This window comes from Convolutriloba macropyga, unplaced genomic scaffold, assembly GCF_964194025.1.
Source record: "Convolutriloba macropyga unplaced genomic scaffold, txConMacr16.3 SCAFFOLD_3050, whole genome shotgun sequence".
In the NCBI taxonomy this organism is placed as follows: domain Eukaryota; kingdom Metazoa; phylum Xenacoelomorpha; order Acoela; family Convolutidae; genus Convolutriloba; species Convolutriloba macropyga.
This window is the reverse complement of record NW_027452563.1, coordinates 6,043-18,237: the sequence shown is the minus strand read 5'-3', so window position 1 is coordinate 18,237 and position 12,195 is coordinate 6,043. Positions and strand designations below refer to the sequence as shown.

The 12,195-nt window shown below is 38.3% G+C and overlaps 2 protein-coding genes across 2 annotated transcripts; both read left to right on the top strand.

Moving 5' to 3' along the window:
* Nucleotides 1-320: 320 nt before the first annotated feature.
* LOC142357627 (nuclear nucleic acid-binding protein C1D-like) lies at nt 321-8,279 on the top strand. The gene is made up of 2 exons (XM_075409175.1): nt 321-711; nt 7,843-8,279. Exons 1-2 carry the CDS (start codon nt 349-351, stop codon nt 8,047-8,049), a joined length of 570 nt encoding a protein of 189 aa, XP_075265290.1. The 5' UTR covers nt 321-348; the 3' UTR covers nt 8,050-8,279.
* A 115-nt stretch (nt 8,280-8,394) lies between these two features.
* Nucleotides 8,395-10,782, top strand: LOC142357626 (mesoderm induction early response protein 1-like). The gene has a single exon (XM_075409174.1). It carries the CDS (start codon nt 8,454-8,456, stop codon nt 9,933-9,935), a length of 1,482 nt encoding a protein of 493 aa, XP_075265289.1. The 5' UTR covers nt 8,395-8,453; the 3' UTR covers nt 9,936-10,782.
* Nucleotides 10,783-12,195: the final 1,413 nt, after the last annotated feature.

Below are 12,195 nucleotides of genomic sequence, written 5' to 3'. Positions count from 1 at the left end.
TGTTTGGTAAATTTACATACAATGCTGTGATGTTTAATAGTGGGGGCTCACTGTTCCGTCCATTGGGTGGATCACACACACCCCCGTTTAATTAAAGTTGAAAAAAATTTAAAAATGTTATCAGGGGGTCAAATATTGACTATAAATAGACGGTCCAGCAACTGGGCAAATTCGAGGTGAAGGCTATTCATTAGTCTGGCTAAGTTTTTTTCATAACGAATGTGTAATGTAATCCATCCAACCTCTCAAATGTCGTTTGAGAGTAGTTCACCCGGCCTGTCTGGAATATTATTGATCGACATTATTATGTGCTTTTGTCCTTAATGTTGAAAAAAATGCAGATATCAAATGGCAGCAATTCCCAATGAGATGAGGCAAAATTTGCTGCACATTTCGCAAGCTTTGAAGAATATAGATTCAGCTGTCGAAGATGTAGTCAGCGCGGATGTCAATATTGAAACGGACTTGAAAAAACTGGAGCAAGCCAGGCATCACTTGTCCTTGTGCTACTCACTCTGTGGAATGTTTTGGATTCAACTGCAATTAAATGGCCAAGATACAAAAGAACATCCGGTAAACAAAGAAATGACGCGTTTAAAAGTTCACATGGATCGTTTGAAAGAGATTGAACAAGCGGCTGAAAAACGAAGTGTTGTCATTGACAAGGATGCGTCTCGTAGAATTGTTGCCCATCATACAGACCTCGACAGGGTTAGTATTTATACATCTCGTGTATAGATTAGATGGAAACTGGAAAGAAAGTAAAACGCAATGCTGCGTGCGAAGAAGCAGTATTCTAAGATTTAGAGACTGATTACACTTGGAATTGAACCCAATAATTTTAATGATTTTCAGTTTTCATCTTACCAGTAGGCTTGCAATTTCTGCCAAAGCAATTTGTCCAAGATGATGAATCAGTTTCTCAATACTTTCCGAAGACTTTCGAAAAAGCATTCACAGTGTGGTTTAGGTCATGTTAGTCAATTACACTATGGTAACAGAAATCTCTATGCTTCTGAAGATTTTTGAAAACGTCAAACATCAAATGAAACAATCTTTTCTTTAAAATCAGTTCTCTAATGAAGCATGATGCAAACTTTAGCTTTTGAAATTTCTAGTGGATGCTTTCAAAATTCGTATAAGTATTGCAAAAAATAAACCTATCGATTGCACTTGTGCAGAAAAATTCGAACTAACCCATGCTCTCCAAGGTTCAGAGGAGTGTAATGCCCACATGAAGCATAAGGAGAATATAAACCCCATCTCAAAATTAATCTCGACAGGTGCGTCAATTTTGATCCAATTGGCTGTAGGTTTGAGAATCTGCTGAGTTTTTCACAAATCTATCCAGCCATGGTAACCAACTTAGATGCCTAGTGAATGCACCAAAAGGCCAATTGATTGTAAAGGACCGTGCAACATTCAGAGTGCGTGAATTTTTTGGAGGAGCTGATGTCGATATTGCAGGCGGTTGCCGTATTTTGGCACGAGTCCTTGGCAGTGAAGAATCGTTCGTAGCGTCATCCCAAAAATTTCTTAAATTTGCTTCAAAAACTTGGAAACATTTCCAGAAACGCCTACTCTGGTTTCGCAAGAGGCGTACAGCAAAACTTGCCTCTTTCTCGGACAACTCCTAACGCTTAGAGCGTTTTCTTAGTTGTATTCGCTATGGACACAGCAGAGAGGACTCAACATCAGGTAGCCAAAGCAATACGACACGGAGTACGCTGCATCATTCGGTGCTGTCGAGTGTCTTGGTAATCAGAGGTCACGAATGTCCACCTCATACGGGATAGAATCACCCAAGACGCACGAAACTATCGACCGAAGGGGATGGAAACTAGCAAAGAAGAGTTACATGAACAAAAGCATCACGTCATTGGATTGGCATCAGAGAAAGGAGCCTCGAAATGGCTCACTGCAGTGCCACTGAGATGCGAAGGTTTCACACTGACAAAATCCGAATCCGTGAAGGTTTTTGCATTCGGTACAATCTGAAAGCAAAAAAAACCTATCGATTGCACTTGCGTAGAAAAAATCGACAAAACGCTTCAGATGGGTGTAATGCCCACATACAGCATAAGGAGAATATAAAGTCCATCTCGAAATTAATTCCTGACGTATGCTATGATGTGGAAGTTGCGGCATCACAGTTGCCAGAAGGCGAACGCATTCAAATCTAGTACTGATGAAAATTCTCGTCTTGACACCAATGCAAATGGCTTTTGGGAGTTAAGATTCAGCAGAACTTTCTTCGACGTTACCATGTTTAATTCTTGGCCAAGGCTTCGACCCCAAAAAGCAAATGAAGGGCTACGAATCTCATGAGGCAATTAAACATTTGACTTATCAACACCTCATTTTGGAAAAAAAAATAGTTCCTCTCTTGCTATCCTGCATGCCTGATCTTGGGCCGAGACGTCCTAATAAATAGACGTACCAAAATGTAAAAATTTCAACGAAGGTGATTGGTTGAGAAATTTAAAACAGTTTCTTTTAAGTGTTTAATTAGCCCAAATTGGACATAGACTAATGCTAGATTATATTTTTTGCCGCATCTGGTCATGCCTTGCGGGCCATGGCTATGCCTAAGTGGCCCATGGGGCTTGATATGAATCTATCACCATCAAACATGAGACGAGTTTCCTCCAAAAAAAAATTTTTGGCTTATCGCAATTTCTGAGCAAGTTAACGTGCATATCCTATTTTAAAACATGGAGAATTTTTTGAGAAATCAGCCAATCAGGAAACAATATTCCGATTTTATCGATTTTGACTGGCCAGCAGTAGAATTTCTATATTTTTGTACGTCTGTCATTTCTACTAGCACCCCTAGGGCCGTATGCAACATGAGGCAACTAGAAACAGAAATTTCAGAAAGAAAAGATGACACGTACTCGTAGCCAATAACGTACATTCCCACGACTATTAATTTCGCACACCTACGCTGCACAATTTTCTGTCTCAGGGGCTGCGTTGATTCCAAAATTGTAACAGGTGGATACTACCTGTAGTGTTCTTGTAAGATAGGGAAGGCTTTGAAACCAATAAGTGGCTTTGAACCCAATATTATTTAAACGCTTTGACGCGGCTTCTAGAGCCTAGCATGTTGATATAAGATTGTAATGCAATCCGTTTTGTGGTAAATTATATACGCTGCTGTAAAACTTCATTGTGGGGACCTTCTGTTCCGTCCATTGGATGGATCATACCCCTTTTTCCGAAGTTTATATTTTTGTAAAAGAACTACTTTAAAGATCTCTGCTTTTAAACCAGAACTAAATTTTCAACTGGATTCAGATCTTAGCTACATGCTAGCAATTCGACCATATCTCATCCCTATGCCTGGCACACGTCGTTTACGATCTTTTGTTTGTGCACTGAAACTTTGTAGTGAGAAAAAAGGTATCGAAAAAGTCAATAATTGTTTTTCTATTTATACATATCGTTTACAGATTAGATGGAAACTGTGAAGAAAGTAAAACGCAATGCTGCATGTAGAGAAGCGGTATTCTAAGATTTAGAGACTGAGTACTTTTGGAATTGAACCCAATAATTTTAATGATTTTCAGTTTTCATCTGACCAGTAGGTTTGCAATTTCTGCCAAATCAATTTGTCCAAGATGATGAATCAGTTTCTCAATACTTTCCGAAGACTTTCCAAAAAGCATTCACAGTGTGGTTTAGGTCATGTTAGTCAATTACACTATGGTAACAGAAATTTGTATGCTTCTGAAGATTTTTGAAAACATCAAATGAAACATTCTTTTCTTTAAAATCAGTTCTCTAATGAAGCATGATGCAAACTTTAGCTTTTGAAATTTCTAGTGGATGCTTTCAAAATTCGTATAAGTATTACAAAAAATAAACCTATCGATTGCACTTGTGCAGAAAAATTCGAACTAACCCATGCTCTCCAAGCTTCAGAGGAGTGTAATGCCCACATGAAGCATAAGGAGAATATAAACCCCATCTCAAAATTAATCTCGACAGGTGCGTCAATTTTGATCCAATTGGCTGTAGGTTTGAGAATCTGCTGAGTTTTTCACAAATCTATCCAGCCATGGTAAGCAACTTAGATGCCTAGTGAATGCACCAAAAGGCCAATTGATTGTAAAGGACCGTGCGACATTCAGAGTGCGTGAATTTTTTGGAGGAGCTGATGTCGATATTGCAGGCGGTTGCCGTATTTTGGCACGAGTCCTTGGCAGTAAAGAATCGTTCGTAGCGTCATCCCAAAAATTTCTTAAATTTGCTTCAAAAACTTGGAAACATTTCCAGAAACGCCTACTCTGGTTTCGCAAGAGGCGTACAGCAAAACTTGCCTCTTTCTCGGACAACTCCTAACGCTTAGAGCGTTTTCTTAGTTGTATTCGCTATGGACACAGCAGAGAGGACTCAACATCAGGTAGCCAAAGCAATACGACACGGAGTACGCTGCATCATTCGGTGCTGTCGAGTGTCGTGGTAATCAGAGGTCACGAATGTCCACCTCATACAGGATAGAATCACCCAAGACGCACGAAACTATCGACCGAAGGGGATGGAAACTAGCAAAGAAGAGTTACATGAACAAAAGCATCACGTCATTGGATTGGCATCAGAGAAAGGAGCCTCGAAATGGCTCACTGCAGTGCCACTGAGATGCGAAGGTTTCACACTGACAAAATCCGAATCCGTGAAGGTTTTTGCATTCGGTACAATCTGAAAGCAAAAAAAACCTATCGATTGCACTTGCGCAGAAAAAATCGACAAAACGCTTCAGATGGGTGTAATGCCCACATACAGCATAAGGAGAATATAAAGTGCATCTCGAAATTAATTCCTGACGTATGCTATGACGTGGAAGTTGCGGCATCACAGTTGCCAGAAGGCGAACGCATTCAAATCTTCTAGTACTGATGAAAATTCTCGTCTTGACACCAATGCAAATGGCTTTTGGGAGTTAAGATTCGGCAGAACTTTCTTCGACGTTACCATGTTTTATTCTTTGGCCAAGGCTTGACCCCAAAAAGCAAATGAAGGGCTACGAATCTCATGAGGCAATTAAACATTTGACTTATCAACACCTCATTTTGGAAAAAATAGTTCCTCTCTTGCTATCCTGCATGCCTGATCTTGGGCCGGTGACGTCCTAACAAATAGACTTACGAAAATGTAGAAATTTCAACGAATGTGATTGGTTGAGAAATTTAAAACACTCTTTTAAGTGTTTAATTAGCCCAAATTGGACATAGACTAATGCTAGATTATAATTTTTGCCGCATCTGGTCATGCCTCGCGGGCCATGGCTATGCCTAAGTGGCCCATGGGGCTTAATATGAATCTATCACCATCAAACATGAGACGAGTTTCCTCCAAAAAAAAATAATTTTTTGGCTTATCGCAATTTCTGAGCAAGTTAACGTGCATATCCTATTTTAAAACATGGAGAATTTTTTGAGCAATCAGCCAATCAGAAAACAATATTTCGATTTTATCGATTTTGACTGGCCAGCAGTAGAGTTTCTATATTTTTGTACGTCTGTCATTTCTACTAGCACCCCTAGGGCCGTATGCAACATGAGGCAACTAGAAACAGAAATCTCAGAAAGAAAAGATGACACGTACTCGGAGCCAATAACCTACATTCACACGACTATTAATTTCACACACCTACGCTGCACAATTTTCTGTCTCAGGGGCTGCGTTGATTCCAAAATTGTAACAGGTGGATACTACCTGTAGTGTTCTTGTAAGATAGGGAAGGCTTTGAACCCAATAAGTGGCTTTGAACCCAATATTATTTAAACGCTTTGACGCGGCTTCTAGAGCCTAGCATGTTGATATAAGATTGTAATGCAATCCGTTTTGTGGTAAATTATATACGCTGCTGTAAAACTTCATTGTTGGGACCCTCTGTTCCATCCATTGGATGGATCATACCCCTTTTTCCGAAGTTTATATTTTTGTAAAAGAACTGCTTTAAAGATCTCTGCTTTTAAACCAGAATTAAATTTTCAACTGGTTTCAGATCTTAGCTACATGCTGGCAATTCGACCATCTCTCATCCCTATGCCTGGCACACAGCGTTTACGATCTTTTGTTTGTGCACTAAAACTTTGTAGTGACAAAAAACCTATCGAAAAAATCAATAATCTTTTCTCTATTTATACATCTCGTTTACAGATTAGATGGAAATTGAGAAGAAAGTAAAACGCAATGCTGCATGTAGAGAAGCGGTATTCTAAGATTTAGAGACTGATTACGCTTGGAATTGAACCCAATAATTTTAATGATTTTCAGTTTTCATCTTACCAGTAGGTTTGCAATTTCTGCCAAATCAATTTGTCCAAGATTTTGTCCTTTTGTTTGTGCACTGAAACTTGGTAGTGAAAAAAAAGGTATCGAAAAAGTCAATAATCGTTTCTCTAAATGTATGCATAACCTAAAGCGTTTCGCTAGAGATGCACACACTGGTTTTCACTGAAAATAACTTTCTTTCTCGCGCAAAAGGGGTTCTCGAGCATTCTTTCGCGCAAAAACGTTTTTGCTGCATTTTTGTCATAACTTTGTATTTTTAAAATTTTTGGCTGCCTTTCTGCAAATTGTAAGAAAGAGTTGACTCTGCGATTTTTCGGATGAGCTTTTTTGTCTTTGAAGGATAAATATTTTTTGACAGTTCTGGGGTCTTCTGTTTTTTTACCTGGAAGTGTTCCTTGTAACTCAATTTTTGTAATAATCAACTCATTGTAATAATAAAAATCTGTTTCCAAGTAAGATAGCATTGCTGTATAAACCAGGCTGCACATAAACGCCACTTAATTGATAGATCATCAAAAGGTCCGATGATCCTTGTCAAGTGGTGCTAGTAGCATTACTAAGAAACTTTAATAAAGAAGATAGATAGTCGGATTGATGCTTAGGGTTCTAGGGATGAAAACAATGGCCAAGTTAATACATTAATGAAACTAATTGTTGTTTATTGCTAATGGTATTGTCTCTAAAACTATACTGATACCGTTTGAATTCGTTTTTATTCAAATTGTGTACTTCGGAGATAAAATGGGTTAAATTTCAAGATAAAGTTTGACAATTTTCTTATTCTTTCGGTAATAGTTTAGGGCTGCATCCTCTAATCACGTTTGTGCTTTTTAACTTGGATTTTTCTTTTTGACTTAATTGCCTCATTTTTTTAAATCTGTTATTAGATACTTTAGACTACTTATTTCAGCTTCCGATCTTAGTACTTCTGTTAATTTTTGGCACGTTAAAATATACAGGTTTTGTGGCTGGGCATTTGAGATTTTGATTACTGAGGCATGCTGCAGTGGAACCAGATTAGGCATGAAACTGTGACGATATGCCGTGTATAGGCGTGAAACATGTTTGTTGTTGGACACATTTTTGAAATGTTTCCGCGTATTGAGAAAGGAGAAATGCTTAATATTTAGTGTGAAAACAAAATGATAAATTTGACTTTTGCTCATACACTTTTCAAAAACTTTTACTCGGAAACTTAAAAATCCTGGCTCTATAATTGTGTTAAAATTTTTTCAAGTTTTTCAAAAATTGAAAGTTTTAAAGTGTGATCTTTTTTGGGGCGCCGCAGATATCGATATAGTTGCGAGTGTAGTTAGCTTGCTCCCTCTTTTCATCTAGCTAATCTGCGGGAAATTGCAAAAGGCGGGAAAAGTGGAACTCTCATGGCTGTTGTTTTGTATCATCTACCCCATGCCATGACCACGAAAAATTTGGTCCCTCTAGCTGAAAATTTTGAAATCATGTTGAAAATAAGGGCTGCGCTCCACTTCGTTTTGCGGCCGTTGAAAAGTTCTGGTGGCATTTAGATGATTGATTTAGGACACAAAAAGCCAGTTGGTCAGTGGAGGCAAAAGGACTTGGTCTGGAACAAACAGCGAGTCACGTTGGTCAACGCCTGGAAACATGGGAATGGTCTCCCGCGCTGCTTCCGTAGCGACTCCTTCCAGTGTGGGAATCTCTATGAACCCTTTCAAGAAACGAAATAAAGTTCCACGACAGCAGATAAATGACTGTGACTCTTACTGAAGCTTTCGAGATGACAGTGTTTAATGTATTCAATGTGGAATTGAGCATTGCCAATGCTGGACCAGAATAGTGTGAAGAGATTGAGAATGAAAATGGGACAATGATGATATGATATGATGCAAAGGTTTCTTAGCGCAACTTAAAATAACTTTCATTGGTTTTGGTTGAAGGTCTAAATTTCCAAAAGTTATGTTTCAAGTTAATGGAATAAAGCTTTTGAATTCACCAAATTTTTGGTAATAAATTGACTCGGAGCAATTATTAAATAGAGAAATGATTGACAATAACACCGAATGATACCCTAAATTTAGCATATACATGAAATATACCCGCTTTGGGTTCTTACAAAATAATTATTGTCATAAATTGATCGTTTTAGAATGTAATGAGGCTTTGAAGCTGCGATGTCGGATGTGAATAAGTTAGAAACAGACTCTGAGAACAACACCAAGCCGTCGATTTCACCAACTAGTAACAAAGTGCACCATATTCCGGACCCAGTTGATTCTATACTGGAAGAGCGCAGCTCGGAAGCCAGCGATTTCGAGTCACCAACTCAGTTTGAATCAGACGACGAGGCCACTTTGAAAGAGGAGGAGGAGTTGACCACTGAAGTTGACATCGCAAACGAACTCGAAGACTTACAAGCTGAAAGTGAACTGCCGATTGAATTGTTGTTACAGAAGTATGGATTGGAAAAACCTGCATCGACGTCTCGAAATTCTGAGACAAATAGGGAATCGGAGCAAACACCTGTAAGTTTGGCTGACCATAGCGAGAATGGTGAATTTGCGGGTCCGAGTAGTCCTAAAAAGCGACGTATCGAAGACACCAATGGTATTATGCCGAACCCTGGGAGTGATGTGCAACTAAGTGATGGAAAGAATGATAATGATCCGAGTAATTGCTCCTCAAATGATAGCGATTCCGGATCCTCTGATGATAGTGATTTTATACCATTTGTACCTTTGATCATGCAACCCAAGGAACCCAGAGTCGGTGAAGAGTTTCAAATCGAAGTCAAACCTGCCTGTGTGACGGAACCTATGGATACCGAAACGTTGCCAAGTTACCGCGAAGACTTGGCCGAATGTTTATGGTCGCCTACCGTACTTCAAAGTGGTGACGATGTTGAATCGCATCTGCGCACGACACTTCGGATACCGAAAAGCGTCAAGTCAGTGCCAGATAACGTTCACTGGCTGCATGATGTGTTCAAAGACAACGGCAATCTCAAAATTCCTCTTCCAAAACTAGCTCAGCCATCCTCGAAAGATCCGCAATTCAGCTCCGAAGATATTACAGCGTTTGAAAACGGTCTATCCGAGTACGGTAAAAACTTCACTAATATTCAAAAATTTTTCCTGCCTAACAAAAAAGTTGGAGATATTGTTTATTTTTACTATTTTTGGAAGAAATCCGAACGTTATGATCATTTTTGCACCATGTACAAATTAGGAAGAGGGCGACATCTGTTAGACGAGAATATCACTGATTTTATGTACAGATTAACCAATGAAATTCAGTCTTTGCCTCAACAGCCAATTAATACCAAAGAATGTCCCTTTACGAGATCGCAGTCTAATGCCATGAACAGCCAAAGTGTGTCTTCTCACCATGTAACTCACCCCAACTATTTATCAGACGCAATTTCAATCACTCACAGAGAAGGAGTAGGAGGAGGAGGAACTGAAACATCCTCCAAGTTCTTAAACGAAAATCACGCCTCAAATTTGGAGAATTGCAACAGTTTGATCTCATCGAGTAGTGGTGATTCCCTTTTTAGCAGTGCAGGCGCAACATCATCGTCAAGTTGTCCAGCCGTCGGTGGTCAAAATAGTCTGCAGATTGTGGCGCCTACTGTTTTGAGTGACGTTTCTAATTAATAATTGATTAATTTATGATTTAAACGCAGCCCTCAACTTTCGATTTATATCTCTTATTGTGTTTTGATTATGTTTAAATGCAATTTGATCATACTTCTGAGAAACTCATTGAATACTCTTAAAATGTTTAGTTTTGTCAGAATTTCATGATTTTTAACCAAGCCAAAAACTAAGTTTTGGGAACTTTTTTATGGGACTGCAAACCCAGCTGCAAGAAATGAAGATAACTTTAAAACTGTTTATGACAAAATGTATCGATGTGACTGTTAAATAGCGTTATTTTGCTAATTAATTGATTAATTATGCTATATAGGGGGGGGGGGGGCAACCGTACTTGTGATTAATTATGACGATCAGTAGTTTTCCAGTCTTAACTAATTGATGGTATGTAACTGCTATCCCAGCTCAAAGATATTGATGCAGGAAAGCTTTAGTTTATCCAGACATAGTAATGAAAAGAACTCTCTAAGATTCTGGCAATGAACATGAAAAGTTCCCAATTTTTGTCCGTTTAGTGACAATAATGCTGAAATTAATGAAGATAGCTTTTAAAGTATTTTGTGATGATGACTTCATGATGGATTTGTAATGACTTACGGATGTTTCAATATTTCTCTTTCGCAATTCTTTATTATTAACTCGTCCATGTTTTGGAATTTAACCTAATAGTGGTGATATTAATATATGTTGCTGTATCGTGATGCGATGATGCGTTTAATGATTTATTCATAAAGCGATTCTGATGTGTAATATTATTGTTATTATGATCTGACGGCTCTGACCTTTTCTGAACTTGATGTAACTTAAATTTTATTTTTTTTCTACAATTTAAAACTTATTCCTGTAATAGTTTTGGCTCACATTGTTCACTATTCCGTAAGCTCAGAAAGGAAAGTCATTAAGTTTTGAGGCCGGAATTGTCTTGAGCTGAAAATGTTATTCCATTTTTTTAAAAACGAGAAATATTGATATCAATCTCTGTCGGTCTTTTCTGTTGTAATATTTAAAACGGTACATTATCAAACGAAGATGGAAGTTTCAGAAACAATATACTTTTTGAAGGCAAGTTCTCAACTTTTTCTCAACGAGGTGCTCGTAAGATTTTCTAAGAATGGAAAGTCTTTCATCAAGTAAAATATTCAGAATCTTTACGAGATTCTGAAAATTTTGGTCAAAATCAAAATGAGATTCCCTAAATTTTGGTCTGCTCTGAATTGACATATTTAGATATTTTTCACGTCCTGGTGGGCAATGAGCTTTCTTTTATTTAGCCGAGAAATTGACAGGTTGGAGACACTATAATGCAAGCATTTCAATTTTGTCCTTTTTCTAGCGTTTTAAAAAGCCATGATCTATTTGATAGCATACGTTTCCTATCTCCAGAATTTTAATGTCTGGTGTCATATAAAAAGATAAGGAAAAAATTAACCAAGAAATGCGATTTAAAAAATAAAGGCCAACAGGGCATGGTGTCAGGACAATTTACCCAATGCCATTATACCCAATGCCAATATACCCAATGCCAATATACCCAATGCCAATATACCCAATGCCAATATACCCAATGCCAATATACCCAATGCCATTATACCCAATGCCAAAATACCCAATGCCATTATACCCAATGCCAAAATGCCCAATGCCATTATACCCAATGCCAAAATACACAATGCCAAAATACCCAATGCCATTATACCCCATGCCAATATACCCAATGCCAATATACCCAATGCCAATATACCCAATGCCATTATACCCAATGCCAAAATACCCAATGCCATTATACCCAATGCCAAAATGCCCAATGCCATTATACCCAATGCCAAAATACACAATGCCAAAATACCCAATGCCATTATACCCCATGCCAAAATACCCAATGCCATTATACCCAATGCCAAAATACCCAATGCCATTATACCCAATGCCAAAATACCCAATGCCAAAATACCCAATGCCATTATACCCAATGCCATTATACCCAATGCCATTATACCCAATGCCAAAATACCCAATGCCATTATACCCAATGCCATTATACCCAATGCCATTTTACCCAATGCCATTATACCCAATGCCATCATACCCAATGCCATTATACCCAATGCCATTATACCCAATGCCATTATACCCAATGCCATTATACCCAATGCCAAAGTACCCAATGCCAAAGTACCCAATGCCAATATACCCAATGTACTTTGATATTTTCGTTCAATAATCCGACAACAAATTAGCAGTCGCTATTACCCTTATTTTT

What these genes read in the sequence shown, in the direction of transcription:
- LOC142357626 (XM_075409174.1), top strand. Translation starts at nt 8,454, where the DNA reads ATGTCGGATGTGAATAAGTTAGAAACAGACTCTGAGAACAACACCAAG.
- LOC142357627 (XM_075409175.1), top strand. Translation starts at nt 349, where the DNA reads ATGGCAGCAATTCCCAATGAGATGAGGCAAAATTTGCTGCACATTTCG. An exon ending in ATCATACAGACCTCGACAGG is followed by an intron (nt 712 to 7,842) that starts GTTAGTATTTAT and finishes TGATTGATTTAG; the next exon opens with GACACAAAAAGCCAGTTGGT.